This window comes from Lepus europaeus, chromosome 1, assembly GCF_033115175.1.
Source record: "Lepus europaeus isolate LE1 chromosome 1, mLepTim1.pri, whole genome shotgun sequence".
NCBI classification, from domain to species: Eukaryota; Metazoa; Chordata; class Mammalia; order Lagomorpha; family Leporidae; genus Lepus; species Lepus europaeus.
In genome coordinates this window covers 31,470,706-31,491,569 of record NC_084827.1, presented here as the reverse complement: position 1 = coordinate 31,491,569, position 20,864 = coordinate 31,470,706, and the positions used below count along the sequence as shown (strand labels likewise).

At 42.6% G+C, this 20,864-nt stretch overlaps 1 protein-coding gene across 1 annotated transcript in view; it reads right to left on the bottom strand.

Annotated features, from left to right (window-relative positions):
- Positions 1-20,864, bottom strand: part of CTTNBP2 (cortactin binding protein 2) — a 185,674-nt gene that overhangs the window by 30,860 nt on the left and 133,950 nt on the right. Inside the window, exons 10-13 of the mRNA XM_062207328.1 lie at positions 15,268-15,543; positions 12,684-12,779; positions 10,579-10,658; positions 12-98 (exon numbers count right to left, since the gene is read on the bottom strand). Of these exons, the coding sequence (XP_062063312.1) occupies positions 12-98; positions 10,579-10,658; positions 12,684-12,779; positions 15,268-15,543 (539 nt within the window). The remainder of the gene's footprint in view (positions 1-11; positions 99-10,578; positions 10,659-12,683; positions 12,780-15,267; positions 15,544-20,864) is intronic.

Genomic DNA, 20,864 nt, shown 5'->3' with positions numbered 1-20,864 from the left:
ATAAACAATACCTTCATGCAGAGTGCAAGCTGATGTGCTATGAAGTCTTGCAAGCTTCCTTCAGGGCCATGAAATATGACATTATGGTATTGCTCGACCTTGGAACAAACCAAGACATGACTTTAAGTGACGGTGCTGAGAGGGGAGAAACATGGAACACAAGTGTGACATCCCCTTTTAATGGTCCCCAGGTTTTCAAAAGTGAAGTAACACTATTTTAGCCATTAGCTTTATTTATTGGGCACTTGAAGTTTCTCATTTTAATGTGATCTAATCTTTAGTAGGAGCCAACATTTTATAAAAGAGTATACTCAGTACCCTCCATTTCCAAGGTGAGTTGCAGGATGTTAGCTGGGAAGCACAGGTTCAATGTGTTTTGTACCTTGCAGATACTCTTCCCTTTGAATTTTCCCAATGCATATTTTGCATTTTCATGGTAAAAATAACAAAATGACAGTTTGGGGAAATATATATAAAACAGATAAGAAGCTAAATAATCTCTTAGATCGACTATGTATATCTTACTCCATTCCGGAACTCAGTAATTTTTTTTTTTTTTTGACAGGCAGAGTGGACAGTGAGAGAGAGAGACAGAGAGAAAGGTCTTCCTTTTGCCGTTGGTTCACCTTCCAATGGCCGCCGCGGCCGGCGCACCGCGCTGATCTGAAGCCAGGAGCCAGGTGCTTCTCCTGGTCTCCCATGGGGTGCAGGGCCCAAGCACTTGGGCCATCCTCCACTGCACTCCCGGGCCACAGCAGAGAGCTGGCCTGGAAGAGGGGCAACGGGGACAGAATTTGGTGCCCCGACCTGGACTAGAACCCGGTGTGCCAGCGCCGCTAGGCGGAGGATTAGCCTGTTGAGCCACGGCGCTGGCCAGGAATTCAGTATTTTAAAGAAATCTAGGTAGAGATGGGTCATTTTACTTTGTTTAAAAAAAAAAAAAAGTAAATCTACTAGCTGGATGTGTATAATTTCTTTTTTTTTTTTTTTGACAGAGTTAGTGAGAGAGAAAGACAGAGAGAAAGGTCTTCCTTCCATTGGTTCACCCCCCAAATGGCCTCCATGGCTGCCGCTGCACTGAGCCAAAGCCAGGAGTCAGGTGCTTCCTCCTGGTCTCCCATGCAGGTGCTGGGCCCAAGCACTTGTGCCATCATCCACACTGCCTTCCCAGGCCACAGCAGAGAGCTGGACTAGAAGAGGAGCAACCGGGACAGACTGGTGCCCCGACTGGGACTAGAACCCGGGATGCCAGTGCCACAGGCGGAGGATTAGCCTAGTGAGCCGCGGCACCGGCAAGAAGAAACTTTCTTAACCTGGGGCCTTTAAAATGGCCTTTGGTTTCCAAGGAAACCAAGTCATAGAAGGAAAGCCAGGCTTGGCCGGTGCCATGGCTTAACAGGCTAATCCTCCGCCTTGAGGCACCGGCACACCAGGTTCTAGTCCTGGTTAGGGTGCCAGGTTCTAGTCCCGGTTGCCCCTCTTCCAGGCCAGCTCTCTGCTGTGGCCTGGGAAGGCAATGGAGGATGGCCCCCAAGTGCTTGGGCCCTGCACCCGCATCGGAGACCAAAGAGAAGCACCTGGCTCCTGCCTTCGGATCAGCGTGATGCGCCGGTCGCAGTGGCCATTGGAGGGTGAGCCAATGGCAAAAAGGAAGACCTTTCTCTCTGTCTCTCTCTCTCACTATCCACTCTGTCAAAAAAAAAAAAAAAAAAAGAAAGAAAGAAAAAAGAAAAAGAAAAAGAAGGAAAGCCAGGCTTGACACCAGGAGTCAGGCATGAGCTAAGGAGTAAAGGGGTCCTGTAAGAAGCCCCGGTGCTGTAGCGTAGCAGTTAAAGTCACCACCTGCAGTGTTGGCATTACATATGGGCACTGGTTTGAATCCTGGCTGCTCCACCTCTGATCCAGCTCCCTTCTAATGTGCCTGGGAAGGTAGTGGAAGATGGCCCAAGTCCTTGGGCCCCTGCACCCATGTAGGAGACCTGGAAGAAGCTCTTGGCTCCTGACTTTGGATCGGTCCAGCTCCAGCCATTGCAGCCATTTGGGTGATGAACCATCAGATGGAATACTTTTCTCTCTCTTTCCCTCCCTAACTCTGCCTTTCAAATAAATAAATAAATCTTTTGGGAAAAAAAGAAGAAGAAATTTCTTGATATTTGGTTTGGGACTGGTTTTTAGGCTCTGAAAACCAATGGATCGTTGACTTTCTAAGCTTGAATGCTATTCTATTATTCCATTATTGGTAAGCCTTCGGCAAAAGGCTTACCAATGTCTGGTAGTAACACAACAGTGGCTGTGGCTGTTGTGTTAGAATCCTAAAGCCAAAGGATGAACTCAGCAGTGGCCTGGGCTCTTTTCTGTGGTCTTGGTGATCTCTGAGCCAAGCAGTGGTACAGGTACAGCCAAGGACCAAGACTGGAACTAGGACATCTGCAGAGACACAGGAGAGAGGGAAACCCTATTTCAGCTGAGATTCTGGAGCTACAAGACTTCATTATAAACTGTTGCCCAGATTATCTAGTTATGGCCTCTTTCTCTCAACGTTGAATGGAACATGGAAAGTCCTTTTGATATGCGTAGTCAGGCTTTTTTTGGCTTAGGGAATTTTTCTTCTATGGTTTTGGTAATTTCTCCTCTTCTAGTTCTCTAAGGAACACTTACAGTGTTTAAGCTCTCTCTGTCTTCTCTGAGGGTACCCTTCATCCAGTCCATCATTACCCTAACTGTCTTTCTCTCCTACCTTCTGGGAGAGCTACACAAATTAGTCTTGCACACACTGAACAGACCATTCGCTACCTTACTTCTCTGTATCGTCTCAAGAACAGCTTTATGCCATTGCATCTTCAGTCGTTATCATCACTCCTTACCTCTTCCATCTCCTTTCTAACAGTTTTAATCTTGACCTAGACTCTACCAAGGCTTCCTGGCCTGCTTTTATCATCTATCTCCATGCAATCTATAGCGAATGAACCTAATTTTCCAAACCTCTTGTTTTCCTCATTGTTATCGTCTGAATTTTTTTGACAGGCAGAGTGGACAGAGAGAGAGACAGAGAGAAAGGTCTTCCTTTGCCGTTGGTTCACCCTCCAATGGTCTGAATATTTTTAAGCTGAACTTCTGCTCTCCTCAAGGTGATATAGTGGGAGTGGGAGCCTTTGAAAGGGTTAGTGCTCGTATAAAGGAGGCTGGCAAGAGGTCCCTCCCTTGCTCCTTCTACCACATGAGGACACAGGGAGAAGGTACCACAAGTAAACCAGGAAACAGGCATTCATCAGACCCTGATTCTGCTGGCACCTTGAAAACAGCATGGGGATTTCTTAAAAAACTGGAAATAGACTTGCATATGACCCAGCAATCCAACTACTGGGTATATACCCAAAAGACATGAACACAATGTATCAAAGAGATATGTGCACCACCATGTTTATAGCAGCACTGTTCACAACAGCCAAAAGAGGCAATCAAAAAAAGGTATCCATCATCAGATGAATGGATAAAGAAAAATGTGGTACACATACACAATGGATTATTCAGTTCTAAAGGTAATGAAATTCTACCATTTGCAGCAAAATGGATGCAACTGGAGGACATAATGTTGAGTGAACTAAACTGGACACAGACAAATACCACTTGTTCTCTGTTATAAGTGGGAGCTAAGATTAAAAATAAAACACAAACCAAAGAAGAAATGCCTGTGCATATCAGTATTACTGCAAATATACCTTTCTCAAACCAGTGGTTAGGAGCAGTATACTATTAAGTTTTAATAGTATGGGAATACTTTAAAATCTATCATATATGAGTGAAATTGTCATCTTTTCATTTGACTATTATTTATAGTCCTTGCCTATACTCCTGCTAAACTAGGATCTTTCTGCTTTTACCCAAGGAACTCTTTATTTGGTGGAGAATTAAGCCCTTCACTGTAATAAAAATTTAAAATATGTTATCTTAAAAACTAAAAAGGGGCGCCGCAGCTCACTAGGCTAATCCTCTGCCTGCAGCGTGGGCAGCCTGGGTTCTAGTCCTGGTTGGGGCGTTGGGTATTAGTCCCGGTTGCTCCTCTTCCAGTCCAGCTCTCTGCTGTGGCCTGGAAGTGCAGTGGAGGATGGCCCGAGTGCTTGGGCCTTGCACTCACATGGGAGACCAGGGGGAAGCACCTGGCTCCTGGCTTCGGATCAGTGCAGCGCTGGCCATGGCAGCCATTTGGGGAAGGAAGAAAAAAATGGGGCAGGGGAGGAAGGGAAAAATCCTTATTTTCTTATAATTGCATCTATTAACTATACTGGATCTCTTAAAAAGCTAAATAAATTTTTAAAAATAATTCTTAGAATGCTTTCTTCCCTTGAGTTCTCAGAAAGAGAACCGTGGTATAAATCCATGAGTATACCATTCATTTATTATTATTTATGTTCTGGGAAACCACAGGAAGAATTCTGCAGAAAAACAGGATGTGTGCAGCACCACTGGCTTCTCTCACTGTACACTACTTTCCTGGCTGACTCCTCTCATTAGGTCAGTGGGTGGATGGCAGGCTGATGTCTAAAGCTGGAAGTTAAACTCTAGGACCTAGGATTTGCCGTGATGGAGTGAGATGCTGCTGACCACCAGTGCAGACAAGCACACGTGCATGAACTCTGGCCCCACAAAGCAGCCAGCCAGGGATGCTCCTGTCTCCATCTCTGCAGAGAATGCTCATGGCTAACACATCTGTCTGGATGCAACCCAGTCTCACCAACCCCCACCAACTTCCTGCTTGGTTATTTCCAGGCACTGCAGTGTCTACATGGATGTGGAAGGACATGTATGAACATGGAGTGGAGGAAAATATCACAGTGCTGCAAAAAGCAGAGACTAACCCATAAAGGATAGATGCCTAATTTTCTAACCAGTCTAAATCTTGCTCTTGGAATCATCAGAAAAGATGGTAAGAAAAGCATGATAGAGTATTCTAACCTAATTTTAGGTGGATTGCACCTATGTGGAGAGAACGTTCTATCGCACCTAAACATAGTGAACATTTTTTCCAGATTCTTGCCAAAGGAAGACTTCATTTCTATATTTCTCTGTTATTGTAAGGTTTTGTCACTTTTCAAAAATACTTTAGTGAGAAATAGTGAATTAGGTACTGCTATCCAGGAGTAATTTTAAGCCAGAACTCTTGAGCTCTTTAAATTAATTCCAAATTGCTAGTTTCTTGGGTAGAAATTCTATCACAAGGAATAGATTGATTCACATCAGTGAAACAGGGTACAGATTTTCAAGATTGACTGAATAGTCTACCCCTGAGATTTTCACCAGCATTGCCATTTAATCTTGTCTCTGTTCTGAAAGCAAGAGTGCTCTATTCATTATAGCCATACTGTGAGACTGCCTACTTTCTTAAGATTGATTTTCAAATCAAATAACAGCAAGGGGCTCAACTTCCTAGATAAGTCATTTTCAGTTTCAACACCTATTTGTTCTCATATTGTAGGATTTTAGGAAATACAGGCAGGAACTATTCAATTTAAAATTTCATTGAAAAGGCCATTCACTAGCAGTAAGCTCTTTATGTTTACATAGTCTAATATCCTTTATAAGGTAAAGCATACTATAAATAGATTAATGAATTAAACAAGCAAAGGCAAAACAAAGGCAGAGACTTCCAGATCATCCATACATTCTAGTACCCTTACTCTACTGGCAGGTGCCTTTCCATTTCAGGTATTGCTAATTTTTTTGTTAATGGTATTTTGTTCTATTTCTTCAAATGTTATAGTGTTATGTTGATTGCCATTTAAAACCTGAATTAATTACTGGGAATAAATTACTGTTACTCAATTTAAGTTTTGTCAAGAAGCATAATTGATCTGTTTTAGAATTATATTTCTGCAAACATCAAGATCTAGGGTATAATGAATGTACATGCTCCATGCTTCCAGTAGAGGGCTCTAAAGATAAACAGATCAATTGATGGATAGACAGGCAGATTTGTGGGGGGTGGGGGGGTAGTTAATTATTTTAATTGTGTTGAAGGGAGGTCTGCTCTTCAAAACTGAATATTCAACTCCACTTCCACGGTTATGGTCTGTATCATGATCGCCAGAATCATCTGCTTTACAGTGTGACATTTCTGCTTATGAGTGAAGGGACACTGGCCTCATCGTTACAATGGGTACCAATCCCTTTTATTCTTGTGTCTTCACAGCTATTCAGGAAGCTCATCACATGTCAGTGAGCGCTTTGTGAGACAAATGGATTCTGGATTAAACACAAACAACTGACCTGCACAATGGAGCATCTATCCCTGTATTATTATTCTTTTCTCCCACAATGTTTTTCTGCAGAATAGAGTTTACTACAGCAGCTGTGGTTCTATTACCATCAATGTGGTACTGCGATGTGCGTTCAGATGGGTGGCATTTTAAACCAGCAAACTTTGACTTTTGTTTGGAGTCACACTTGTCAGACCTAATCTGAGGAGTGGTTCTACTGTTCAGGGGAAGTTTTAGGTCTCTTTGTGCTGAGACACCAAATTAAAAAAAAAAAAAAGAAAAAGAAAAAGAAAGGGTTTTACTGAGTCAATAAAATTGGAGTGGATATAGCTTAAGGATATGTGCCTTACAGCTGGAAATTTTATTCTAATGTGATTATCGATTTTTAAGAACTAATTCATCTATGAGTTTATATCCACAAATGATAGTTACTATCAGTTCTTCATAGAAAATTTTCCCAAACATACACATCCAGCATTTGGAAAACAACTGGAATCCATTTTGCAGAGTATTAAATCATTTGCAAAATCCCTCTTTGTAGATTAGTTATAAGGAAGTAATGAGAATTCCTAAGGAATGATAGTTCACACACACACACACACACACCATTTAAAAATCATTAGCTTATTTAAACTGTAAAAGCCAGTATGAGATTTGTTTATTCACTTGAAATGACTGGTTCTCACTTATTGACATAACAACAACTTGGGACTGTAGCTATTTAAAAAGAAAATATAATAGAAAGATGTAGGGGTAGGTGTTTAGCATAGAGATTAAGACTTCATTTGGGAAGCCCACATATATAGGAGTGCCAGGGTTCAATACCCCACTCTGGTTCCTGCTCCTACTTTCCTGAGGAGGTGCATCCTGGGAGGCAGCAGTGTTGGCTCTAGTGCTTAGATTCCTGCCACTTGAGAAGAGCTTGGAATATAATAAATGCTCAATAAAAGTCAGCTGTTACTATGTTAGCACATCTATTATTCAGGTTTTCAGTAATTCAGAGCACATCAATGTGCCTTTAGTTATCCGTAGCACTGAGAGGGGATAGGACACTGTCTCAGCTATCCCCAAGGGCTTCTTATCTCACCTGACACAAAACCCAAAGTCCATGCAATTGGCCACTTCTTGGACCTCATTGCTTGAGAAAGGCCTGGCAACTTGTGTGTCTGGAATTCCTTCTGCCTTAAACACTCTACAAAGCTACCTCCCTTCATTTGGTTTTCTGTTCAAGTGTCCCTACAGAAAGATCTCTCCTAATAATTCCAACAAGAAAAAAAAGAGCTTTTTGCTTTCCCTTCCACCTGGTCATCTCCCTATCTGCTTTACTTTTCTTAATACTTAATAATTAGTAATAATTAATACTACTTAATAATTAGTAATGATCATTACACTAAGTATGTGTTGTTTATTCTTCTCCACTTGAGTGTAAGCTCTTTGAGTTCTGGGAGTGTCATACATGGCTCTACTGTAAGTCTCTAAAACATTGCCCATATGTAGGAGGCTCTCAAAACACAGTTGTGAAACAATTGAATTAAATCATAGGACAGAAAAACATGTCACACGAGGTGTACCCTTGAAGGGCTTATTATCTTCTTTGAGAGAAGAACTGGTCATAGCGGTCACAGTCTACTGTTGTTCCAATCACCTTAATTTTTCAAGTGATTGCTGAGGTAAATGATAATTTTTTTATTATACCCATCCAAGAGTTAATTGTTAACTTAAGAAATTCCCTTTATATCCACTCACTATATTTGTAACAGAACAACTAATTTAGTAGCTGGTTTTTTGATTATTAGTGTTTAAATTCATCTTATGCATGAGGATGCACATATAGAAGAGTACCAGGAATATTCTGCATAGAATGTGCCTGGGAGACATTTCATTTTACAGATATGCTAATGCATAATTGTAATTCAATTGCATAGATTTCCTATTAATTTTAATAAGTGAAATTCATACGAGGCCATTGTTATGGACTTAGCATCCTGCACTGGATCTGAAAAGACCACACTGACATAGAAATGGAGTCGCTCACACTAAAGTTCTGTGTTACCACGGGGTAGGTGTTTGGTGCACTGCTTGGTGCTGCTTGGTCTGCCTGCATCCATATCAGAGTGCCTGGGTTTGAGTCTGGCCTCAGTTCCCTATTCCAGCTCCCTGCTGGCATGCACTCAGGGAGGCAGCAAACATCGCTTATGCACTTGGGTCCTTGCCCCCCCACTAGGGAAACCTAGTTTTAGTCCCAGGCTCCTGGCTTAGGCCTGGCCCAGCTCTGTTAGCTGCATGTGGAGGGTAAACCAGTGGATAACAGATTTCAGTTTGTCTCTGCCTTTCACATGGAAAATAAAATGTCCCCTGTCACCAAATCAAATGAAACTAAGCTGTTTTCTGAATGCTCCAGAAATCAGAAGAGTTAAGTTAAAAATCAGCTGAGTTAGAAATAATGAAGTTCCTTCTGCTTTAATCCTTACAAAAAACTAATCTGATTCTAAGCAATCCATTATTTTTTTATTGTTCTCTCTATTCCTGCCTTACAAAGAAAGTCACTTTTGAAGTGGCCAATCTTTTTCTTTTTTGCTTTTTTCAGCCCTTTTCTGTCTATAAAACTAAACTCTTCTGCCTAGCCCCTTGGAACATTTATTCCATTTTATTTTTACTATTTATTATTTTATTTATTAGTTGCAAAATAAAGTCCATCAAGGTCTTTAACTTCAGATGATTGTAATTTTGGGTTTTGTTTTCAGCATCTAAGTGGGAGGAAGGAAAAACTTGGGGCCAGAACCTTGCCTGGGACTGAAAAGTGGAAGGGAAGAAGGGATGGAAGCCAGTGGTTCTACCACAGGATTCCCCAGGAGGCCTGAGGCTCATATTCCTCCAAGCCCAGCTGGTCACACCGTTCAACCCTCATGCATGAGGTGCACTGCTTCCCACCAGACATACCCTTCACATCCACTCTGCTGCTTCCCAGCAAGAGGAGCAAATAGAGCAGAAAATAAATGAGAAGAGTCTGGTTCAGAAGCCATCGGCTTTCCCATCCTGGGAGGCATCTGCATCATGATATGCTACTGGGGAGGGCCCAAAAAGGCCAGTCCCAACTGTAAGATCCATGGAAAGGTTCTGAGTACTTCTTTTTATCAGTAATGAAAACAAAGATGTCAGCCCATGTTCACGGAGACTGTAAAGTGTTCAAGTCTAACTCATTTTTTTTTTTTTTTAAAAAAAGGCTATCCAAATCAAGTCAAGCAAAGCTATCGTTTACTTGCTGTTTTACCCCATTAGTATTAGAGCTGCCCACAGATACACAGTCCGTCAGGGACTTGCACACTTCTGGCTTCATCACTTACTAGGTTTGTGGCCTTGGGCACATAATTTGACCTGTCTTTGCTTCAATTTCCTTATCTATAAAATGGGTAAAAGTATCTATCTCCTAGGGATGTTGTAAAGAATAAAAGACTCCCAAAAAACACTACGCCTACTACCTGGCATGCGGTATGTACTTAATGATTGCCACACATCCTTAAAGTTATTCATTCTGAGCCTTGCATTTGTTACCTTCCCCCAGCAGGCATGGTTCCCCCCCTCTGCTTAGTAACAGCCTGCCGAGCTTTAGCTGGATGCGTGGCTGCCCAGCAAAAGGCCCCATTTCCCAGCAGGTGTGGCCATGAGTGTACATTCTAGTCCCTGGGGTGTGGGCAGAAATGAGGAGTGGAACCCAGCCTGCCTGAAAGGGAGGGCTTGCCCTCCAGGCGCTCCTCCCTCAGGCTAGGATGTGGCAGTGGTGATTACCTTTGAGCTAGGAACACCAACACCACATAGGGAAAAGTGGAGCAGTCACAGGGCCCCTCCTTGGGCCTCCCACCTTCAGGGATTTATGCATTTGAAAAAAATAAACTTCCATGCTATTTAAGCTATAATTATTTGGTTCTTGTGAAAGTGGCCAAATCAACATGGTAACTAATGCTGGCCTATTTAGTCCATTTTTGAATTATAAATATTGTCAGTAATGCATCTTCATACGTATGGTCTTTCCTTTGCATATGGATGGTTATTTGTTTGATGTCTAGTCCTTGTCCTATGAAGATGACCCCTCCTGACAAAATGACAATGCTTCACAAGTCACTGGTGGTCTCTCGGCGCAGGCAGTGGACTCCTGGACAGCAGTGACACATTCAGGCTACGTGAGGGGCATGCCACCAGGGAGGGAAGGCAGTGGAGCAAGAGCACAGGACCCAGGCTGAGCTGGGGCTGGCACTCCCTGAACATCCATGGCTACCCTGTATTCTGGTGCAGGGATGGGAAAGAGGCTTGCCCAGGGCATCCCTACCAGCCGGAGGTAGTTCTGCAGCGTCTTCAGCGGAATCATGGATGCGTACGTCACACTACTAAGGCAGCCTTCTTGAGGGCCTGTAAGAAATAGACACAGGAGAGAAATGGGCTCTTCTCCATTCAATATAAATGGCCAAAACACAACCAAATGCATCCTAGCATACCATACACTTGTGGACATACGCAGACAGTTGAATTCCATCAAGAAGCACTGGTATGCATTTGCCATGGTGAAAACACTGCCATTCTCTGTATGGGCAGGTAGACAGCCACTGATCTTGGCCTCTCTGGAGATCCCCCAGGAAACCTACCTACCTCCCCGCAGATCCAGCCCCCACACTGTAGCTGGTACCTGGAAGATCGCTGTTTTACTGTCCAGAAGCAAAAGTCATCATAGATATCCCCAATCCTCAGGAAGTTGTAGCCTTGACCAACATTAATGCAGAGGTCTGGGATTTCTCTTCAGGTGTCAACCCCCCATCCCCCCAGCACTGCCATTCCCTCAATACGTTGTCTGAGCCTAAGGGAATTTTCTAGGGTATAGTTCCCCCCTTATACTTTTTTTATTTCAGTAAATTGAGATCATACAATAAAACTTTATTAGTTGAGACTAAATATTTGAAAACTCACAAGTATGGAAAACACATGATTAAATCAGCAGCCTTGTAGAGTCAAGGGCCAAGAAATTTTGTTTTTTTAAACCAGGTACTAGTTGGTTGATCTTAGGGCAAGAAAAACAATCTGAGTGAGCCTTAATTTTCTTGTGACTAAAATGAGGATAAGCAGAAATTACAAGGGTACCACAAATAGTTCACAGAAAAATGTTTATTTTGGTGCAAAAATTTTTTTGGTATCTATGCATGGGGTAGGCATTGTGGCACAGCAGGTTAAGCCACTGCTTGGAACCCTCAAATTCTATATCAAAGTGCTGGGTTCAAGCCCCATCTTCCACTTTTGATCCAACCACCTGCTCATGTATACCCTGGGAGGTAGCAGATGATGGTCAAGTACTTGAGTCCCTGCCATCCACAGAGGAGACTCAGACTCTGCCTTCTGTTTTGAATTGGCCTAGCCTCAGCTATTATAGGCATTTGGGGAGTGAACTCTCTCTTGCTAGCTCTGCCTTCCAAATAAAAAGAAAAAGAATGTTGAAAAACAGAAAGGAGGTACATGCATATGTTTTTCAAAATATGCATTTTCCATGAAGTTTGTGAAAGCCTTTGTAAGCATTGGACTTCAAGGTTTTTTCTTTTTCTGCACCAAAAATAAAATAATCATTTAATCCCATTTTCCATAAATTTTTTGATGTACTTAAGTATATATCTCATTGAGTTGTTATAATGATTACATGATTTTACACTATGTCTTATGCCATAAATAATGGGGCCTTCCACACAGAGGTGCTAACTGAACACTAGCTTTTTCCATTATAATAATCATGTTATACACATATGTGGAGCAAATGTGGTGGCACAGTGAGCTACACTGCCACCTGCAACACTGGCATCCCATGTCAGAGTGCTAGTTTGAGTTCTGGCTGCTCTGCTTCCAATCCAACTCCCAGCTAATGTGTCTTGGTAAGCAATGGGGGAATGGTCCAAGTACTTGGGCCCCTGCCACCCATGTGGGAGACCAAGATAAAGCTCTGGGCTTCAGCTTTGACCAGCTCCAGCCATTGTGACCATTTGGGGAGTGGAGCAGCAGCTGGAAGATCTCTCCATCACTCATTCAAATCAATCAATCAATCAATCAATCAACCCACACTGTGCTTGACAGTATCAAAAGACATTTCTGTTTTTATCATCTCTGTCACTCTCAAATTACATGTCCTTGAGGCCTTCGCTTGTGCCTCGTGTGGGAAGCAATCAGAAGGGTCGGGACCAGTAAACCTGACAGACAGCAACATGGGTGTTAGAAACACGGCTTTGGATTTTTCTTTCTCTTGCTCCAGTGTTTCAAAAGTCATCTCAGCACCTCATAGTGGGAGCCCCACCTGCAGGGCTAGAGGAAGCAGGATGGAAACATGCAGGTTAAAGAAGGCGCACCGTGAGCCAGTCACGGAACAAACTGTCTGCACATCCTCTCGGGATGGAGCAGCGTTACCTGGCAGAAGCGCCGTGACTTGCTCTGTCTTGTTCTTCCTCACGAAGTCCCACGGGGACGGGGCGAAGCTCCGACCTGCTGGCCACGGCATATTTCCTGGTTTGAAAAAATGAAACAAAATGTCAGTGGCAGCTTGAAAGAAATTGTTCTCTTAAGGGTACACATGTATTCTCCTCGGTAAGAGCCCCATGGAATCCATAGCTTAAATAGTCAAGGGCGCACACAAGAACATTTAGAAGGTCACACAAGGGGTTAACTCCTAAAAAACAAAACCAAACCAAACCCTCTGTGGAAGGTCTTCACATTACTGAACTTCCCAAAGCAGTCCTTAGGAGGAATTTAAGGAGATATCCAGATGGCAAGGATATCAAGATAGCAAAAAAATAATACCAAATACTTCCGGGGTTGAGTTCTGAAGAGCAAAGATGATGGAACCTACAGCTGCTTTCTGGCTCTTACAATGCCTGCTTTACAAAGCCTAAGCACTGCGGAGGAAACATCAGAACCTTTATAATCTGGTCTTTGCGCCCCTTCCAGCACATTCTAGATCCCCAGGGCGCGCGCGGGGGGGAGGGGGTACTTTCAGGTGCTCAAAATAAGGCAAGCCTGCTCCCAGCCAGGGCCTCTGCCCTTCCTGCTCTGGCAGGAACCACTTCACAGACGTTTTCTCTCACCAGGCTCAGTAGTAAGTACTGTCACCTCATGCCTTCCACAGGGCAGGTTTTAACTATCTATGTTCAGCATGAGCCTAAGATACAAGCATATCCCACCTACAGTCCTCTATCTGTTGGCCTGAAGTTCTTCTAATGTAGTTTGGGCTATGATCCAGCAGAAACACTTACATACTATACACCAGTGACAATGCTGTAATTACCCATCATCAAGTGGCTACAGTCAGGCACTTGAACTAAGTCCTTTAACCAGAAAAACTCAATGATTTTTAGACCTGAAGTGCCACTAGTGATACACATCTGTGATAAGCATAAGCACTGGGCAGGGTCAAGCCTTAGCACCCACTACTCCTGGAGCTATGTTTATCTGGTGGAGGGGAACGTGCATGTGCCGTGGCCAACTTCTGGGTTGGCTGTAGCAAGGCTGCTGAGGTCCCATTGCCTTTAGACCCTTGTACTGCGGCCCTCGTTTGCCAGACAGTGGCACAGTCACACTTTGAATAACACTCTGTCATGCAACCAGAATGTGTTCCTGAGAATCATCTTCTGACTTTTTTTTTTTTTTTTTTTTTTTTTTTACAGGCAGAGTGGATAGTGAGAGAGAGAGACACAGAGAGAAAGGTCTTCCTTTGCCGTTGGTTCACCCTCTAATGGCTGCTGTGGCCGGCGCATCTCGCTGATCCAAAGCCAGGAGCCAGGTGCTTCTCCTGGTCTCCCAAGCAGGTGCAGGGCCCAAGCACTTGGGCCATCCTCCACTGCCTTCCCAGGCCATAGCAGAGAGCTGGCCTGGAAGAGGGGCAACCAGGATAGAATTTGGCGCCCCAACCGGGACTAGAACCCGGTGTGCCAGCGCCGCAAGGTGGAGGATTAGCCTGTTAAGCCACGGCGCCAGCCCTGACTTATTTTGTGAATGCAAATCAATGATCTAACATTTCTGTAATAATCTGAATGATCATGCTAAAGGTTCAAACAATCAAGTTTTCATGAATATTTTTTCTACAAACCAGTGGTAATAAACATTTTCCAAGGGAAGTAGCACATATGAGCGAGGAGAATAAAACACTTCCTGATAGAAGATGATACATCCATGTGAATAGCAAAAGCGCACCCTCCCCTCAGCCGTGAGCTGTTGAAAGTATACAAGCTTCCCACTGGACAGGCTGTGACTTGCATCCTGACTGCTTTGCTAATTGTGTGATTGCAGCTAAGTCCTCCTTACCTACTTATCTGTACAATGAGGCTGTTGGAAGGACCATTTGTTTATAAAGCTCCCAGCACGGCCTTGCGAAGGAGCAGATTCCCCAGTTCTCCTGGTCCAAGAGCAAGGAAACATACAAGGACAAATAACACTATGGAGCACTTACCACGCTCACCAGAAAGCAAACCTTATATTTTTAAGTCCTTTGGAGTCTGCTTTATGGTGTCTATCAAGCAGAAATAACCAGTTAGTGCCTGACTCATCCCTTATGGAGCTTTGAGCCTGCCTTCATTAAAGTGCTTCTTCCAAATCTAAAGTCCCTCAGGGCATTTATCCTGGAGGGAAGGTATTAACCCACCACAGCACCCCTGGCAAGACCCAAGGCAAATCCAAAGCTGAGTTCACGGCTGTACATCAGTAAGCAGCTACGGTGTGCTTAGTTTCTTGCATTTATTTAAAACACCAGGCATGATCACCGAGCCTCATCAAGGGCTCTCATGTTCCTAATGCTTGAGTATTATTTGAGGCATAAAAGCATTTATATTATCAGGCAACGTTACGTAATGGCTACATTGTGACTATTCAAATTTTTCAGTGCCAGCAGCTGCCACAAGGGAACTCTGAATGCTTCATCAATGAATGTCAGATTATGAAGCCCACACATGCAAATAAACCCAGAAATGCAATGTTCTCTTCACAGTGAGAGTGCTGGTACCTAGCGTGATGGATCGTACGCTGCTTGCGCTGAGGCCGATGCTAGAGTCGGTGGTGTTATTAAATGTCACGTCTTCCAGACTCCACCACCCATCAGAAGAGATTGCTTGAAAATGATTTGTCAGAGCTTGACTCACTGCTTTTGAAAAATCATCCCATGATGTCTGTTTGCGGATACTTAAAGTACATATTGTGTTTTCGCCTTCAAAATCATCAGAACCACAGTTGTCTGGTTGCATCTCACCTACGGAAATCCTTAAGGGTATTTTAAGAGCATCTGTTAGAAGAATAAAAGAATTAGATGTTTAAAAGAAAATCCTGATAGAAAAAAATAGCAAAATCAGTATCTTAACTAAGCAAAAAAACAAAAAACAAAAAATACTAGTATACAAATTAAGCAGATATGAACATCTGTAAAAAAGTCAAAGAAAAGTTATCATTTTTAAAGTAACATTGAGTGTTCTTATTCTAGAGTAAACTTTGTTCTCCCAATCTCTTCACGTCTTTGGAAATATATTAGGTGAACTGTCACTTTTTCATTTCTTATTTTTTAAAGATTTATTGATATGTTTTGAAAGTCAGAGTTACAGACAAAGGCGGAGAGACAGACAGAGGGAGATCTTCCATCAACTGGTTCAATCCCTAGATGGCCATAATGATCAGTGCTGGGCCAGGCCAAAGCCAGTAGCTTCTTCCAGGTCTCCTACATGGACGACAGGGACCCAAGTACTTAAGCCACCTTGCACTGCTTTTCCCAGGCACTTTAGCTGGGAGCTGGATCAGAAGTGGAGCAGCTAGGACATGAACCAGTGCCCATGTGAGATGCCAGCATTGCAGGCAGCAGCTTTACCCACTATGGCATGATACCATCTCTGTGAGGTGTGTTTTGTTCCATGTATCTTTAGTCCTTTCTTTATCACTGACTCCCTTCAGCAAGATTATCTTAAAAAAAGTACCTGGGAAAATCTCACTTGAGCTTGAATTCTTTGTATTCTTCTTATCTTCATAGACAATGCCATGAACAAGGAAGCTTAAAGGGGGAATAGGTCAGTATGCTTAGAATAAAGGCTTAGATTCATATAGAGCTTGGTTTGCACCTCAGGGTCAGCCTTCTACCAGCTATATGTACTTGATAAATTGCCTTGATCTCTCTATACTGAAATTTCTTCTTGTATAAAATGGAAGGAATATGCACAGAGTTGTTAGGAAGAGTGAAAGAACTTGCATTTGTGTTAGGTTTGACATACTATTTTTTACATGGTAAACAGTGCAGTAGGAGCTATTATTTTCTTCTTTTTAAAGACTGTATTTATTTATTTGAAAGGCAGAGTTACAGAGAGGGAAGGTAAGAGAGAGAGAGAGAAAGAGATTTGCCATCTGCTGATTCACTCCCCAAATGGCCCCAACAGGCAAGGTTGGGCCAGGACAAAGCCAGGAACTTCATATGGGTCTTCTATGAATGTGGTAGGGGCTCAAGGACTTGGACCATCTTCCACTGCTTTCCCAGGCAAATCAGCAGGGAGCTGGATGGGAAGTGGAGCAGCTGGGACTTGAATCAGTGCCCATATGAGATATTGGCATTTCAGGTGGCAGCTTTTACCCACTATGCCACAACGGCAGCCCTGTAGGAGCTTTTCCATCTCTCTTTGACACCCACTGAAGGAGGCTCCACTGAGGTGGGTAGTACCACATCTACTTCTGCTCTCATGCATTGAGTGCTTACTAAGAATCACCTGTGTTTGTTCCCAAGTCTTTTATATCTGCTTAGCTCATTATTCTAATTAGTGCATTAAATATCCCACCAACTGATGAAATAGGAATTACTGTTCCTATGAAAACTGAGTTGAATGCCAGCTAATGAAGTATGTGATAATTATAGGAAATATGAAAAAAATGCAATCATCTCTGGACAGATCCCACCTTTAGTCTGTATCACAAATGTGGTCAGATACTCAAACACTAGAGATCATAGATGATGCATTAAAGGTAGGGCTTGTTCAAACAAGAATATAAGGGTACTTCCAAAGCTTCAGGAAGATGAAATTAAAAGATGAGTTTACATGTATTTTGGTGCATAAGAATTCTGAAGTTCATGTCACTCCTTTGCTATTCCCTTTACTTTTTCTAAACTCCTTAATAATAGAGTATTCAGGGCAACTTTCTCCTATTTTTTCTATGTTTAGTCCCATAATAAGTGATCTCATCTAGTCTCATGATTTCAAACATCATTGATAGAGTGCTGACTCCCAAATTTATATATCCAGCTCACACTTGTCTCCAGAATTTCTGCTGACTTCACATCTCCACGTGCACATCCTAACAGACATCTCAGATTCACACATTCAGAACAGAACTCCTGACCTTCAGTACCAAAACCTGCCTCACACACAGCATCCTCTTGAAGATAACAGTGACTCCATCCTGCCAGCTGCTCAGATTGAACACCTGATTTGTCCCGGAATCCTCCCTCTCACACTCTGCCTCAATCCGTGAGGATTTTCACCTCTATATTCGGCTGTATCCAGACCCAAGCACTTCATCTGCTACAGTCCTACATTCAGCCGCCATTATTGCGTCTCACCTGCTTTTCCACAGATATAATGTCCTTACGGATGATTATGATTCTACCCATGACTTAGTACAACCTGTTCTCCAAAAGCAGCCAGTGATACTGCTACAATGTACATCAGCTCTGTCTCTCTCATGGCAACCCTGAGTCTTTACAATAGCCCACAGATGCCAATAGGCCTCCACCCTCTCCTGCAACTTCTCTGACCTATGTTCCTACCTATCTCTCCTCACTCATTCTAACCCAGTCACCTTGTTCTTCTTTCAGTTCCTCAGACACATCAGGTGCATCCTACCTCAGGGCTTCTATGTGCTTGATGTTCCTCTTGGAAAATTTTACCTGAAATCTCTACATAGCTGCCCTTCACCTTTGCTTAAACATCGTACCAGTGAGGCTACCTTCACCAACACTGTAAAACTAAAACCCAGCCCCAGTCTCCTCATCCCCCTTGGTCATTTTCATAGCACATCTCACCATTATAATGCCATATAACCAATTATTTTTGAGTTTACTGTTCACTTGCATTCTCTTAATGTTAGACTGTAGGTTCATGATGGCAATCTTCTTGAAAAATTCTGATATACCCATGTGGCTAAGACAGTGCTCAGCATACACAGGAGTTCAGTGGATGCTTGTTGAATGAATAAAAGGGCAGACTTTTGCAAGAGTTTCCCCAATTCCTTTCCATATTATGCATTGCTTAAAATAATCAGTTTCTCTGGTTAAGCCACTATGGAAGTCAGTCTGGAGATTCCTCAGAAACCTGAACATAACCCTACCATACAACCCAGCCATCCCACTCCTTGGAATTTACCCAAAGGAAATAAATTTGGCTAATAAAAAAGCCATCTGCACATTAATGTTTATTGCAGCTCAATTCACAATAGCTAAGACCTGGAACCAACCCAAATGCCCATCAACAGTAGACTGGATAAAGAAATTATGGGACATGTACTCCATAGAACACTATACAGCAGTAAGAAACAATGAAACCCAGTCATTTGCAACAAGATGGAGGAATCTGGAAAACATCATGCTGAGTGAATTAAGCCAGTCCCAAAGAGACAAATTTCATTTGTTTTCCCTGATCGGCGACAACTGAGCACCAAAGGGGAAACCTGTGGAAGTGAAATGGACACTATAAGAAACTATGACATGATCAGCTCTTGTCCTGGCTCTAGATGTACAATGTAATACTTTATCCTTTTTAGTATTTGTTGTTGTTGTTGTTGTTCTAGTACTAGTGGTTGAACTCTGTAATTAACACACAATTATTCTTAGGTGTTTAAATTTTAACTGAAAAGCGATCCCTGTTAAATTTAAGAGTGGAAAAAGAGAGGGAGGAGATGTACAATTTGGGACATGCACAATCTGACTTGCCGCAAATGATGGAGTTAGAAATGTACCAGGGGATTCCAATACAATCCCATCAAGGTGGCATGTACCAATGCCATCTCACTAGTCCAAGTGATCAATTTCAATTCACAACCGATGGCTCTGATAGGTCTAAGAATCAAAGGGATCACACAAACAAGACAAGTGTCTGCTAATACTAACTGATAGAATCAAAACGGGAGAGAAAGATCCAACATGGGAAATGGGATACACAGCAGACTCATAGAATGGCAGGCGTCCTAAACAACACTCTGGCCTCAGAATCAGCCCTTAAGGCAGTCGGATCTGGTGGAAGAGCCCAGGAGAGTATTGTAGGCATGGAAAGCCAAGACACCATGGAAAAGAAAAAAAAAAGAAGAAGACCTACATGAAAGATCTCTGTGAGTGAGATCCCAGTGGAAAGAACGGGGCCATCAAAGAAGGAAGTACCTTTCTCTGAAGGGAGGAGAGAACTTCCACTTTGGCTATGACCCTATCAGAATAAGATCAAAGTCAGCGAACTCTAAAGGCTTCCATAGCCCTGGCAACTCATGACTAGAGCCTAGGGAGATTACTGACGCCATGAACAGGAGTGTCAAATTGTTAAGTCAGCAACAGGAGTCACTGTGTACTTACTTCTCATGTGGGATCTGTCCTTAATGTGTTATCTAATGTGCAGTGATGCTATAACTAGTACTGAAACAGTATTTTTACACTTTGTGTTTCTGCGTGGGTACAAACTGATGAGATCTTTACTAATTATATACTGAATCGATCTTCTGTATATAAAGATAATTGGAAATAAAAAAAAAAAAACCCTGGTGTTAAATTGGAAATGGCATAGAAAATTAATTTTTTTAAAAAAAATATTATGTAAGATCTGTCTTTAATGTGCTGTACACTGTTATTTAATGCTATAACTAGTACTCCAACAGTATTTTTTTTTTCACTATGTGTTGCTATATGGGGGCAAAGTGTTGAAATCTTTACCTAATATATACTAAACTGATCTTCTGTATATAAAGAGAATTGAAAATGAATCATGATGTGATTGGAAGGGGAGAGGGAGCGGGAAAGGGGAGGGTTGCGGGTGGGAGGGAAGTTTTGGGAGGGGGAAGCCATTGTAACCCATAAGCTGTACTTTGGAAATTTATATTCATTAAATAAAAGTCTAATTTTAAAAAAATAATCAGTTTCTGCCAATAGAACTGCATGAAACTTGTCTCACTTTTAGTAACAACTTCCTATTTGCCAAATGCGATTGGCTCTCTTCTCAACCCACACAGCCTAGGGTGTTTGATGCTATTGAATTATTTCTTCCTCTCTGAAACAATCCTAACTTGAGCCTGATAAGACTATTGTTTTCTCACTCTCTTCCCTTCCAATGTTTCTTGTAAGCAACTTTGTCCTCTATGCTGCCCTCAAAATCAGGATTCCTTTAGGCTTGGTCTCCGGGTCTCTTTTTCCTGATCCTATGCTTCTCTCCCTGTTAGTGACGGGTCTGTGTCTTGGCAGCCATGGCACTCTTCTCTAGCCCAGCTGCCACTCAGCTATTTCAGACCCCCATTCCCTCCCCTACTTGGTACAGTCATCATCTCCCTTTAGGGCATCCTATATGGAGACAATATGTACACATTACCAACCTCTCATGTCAA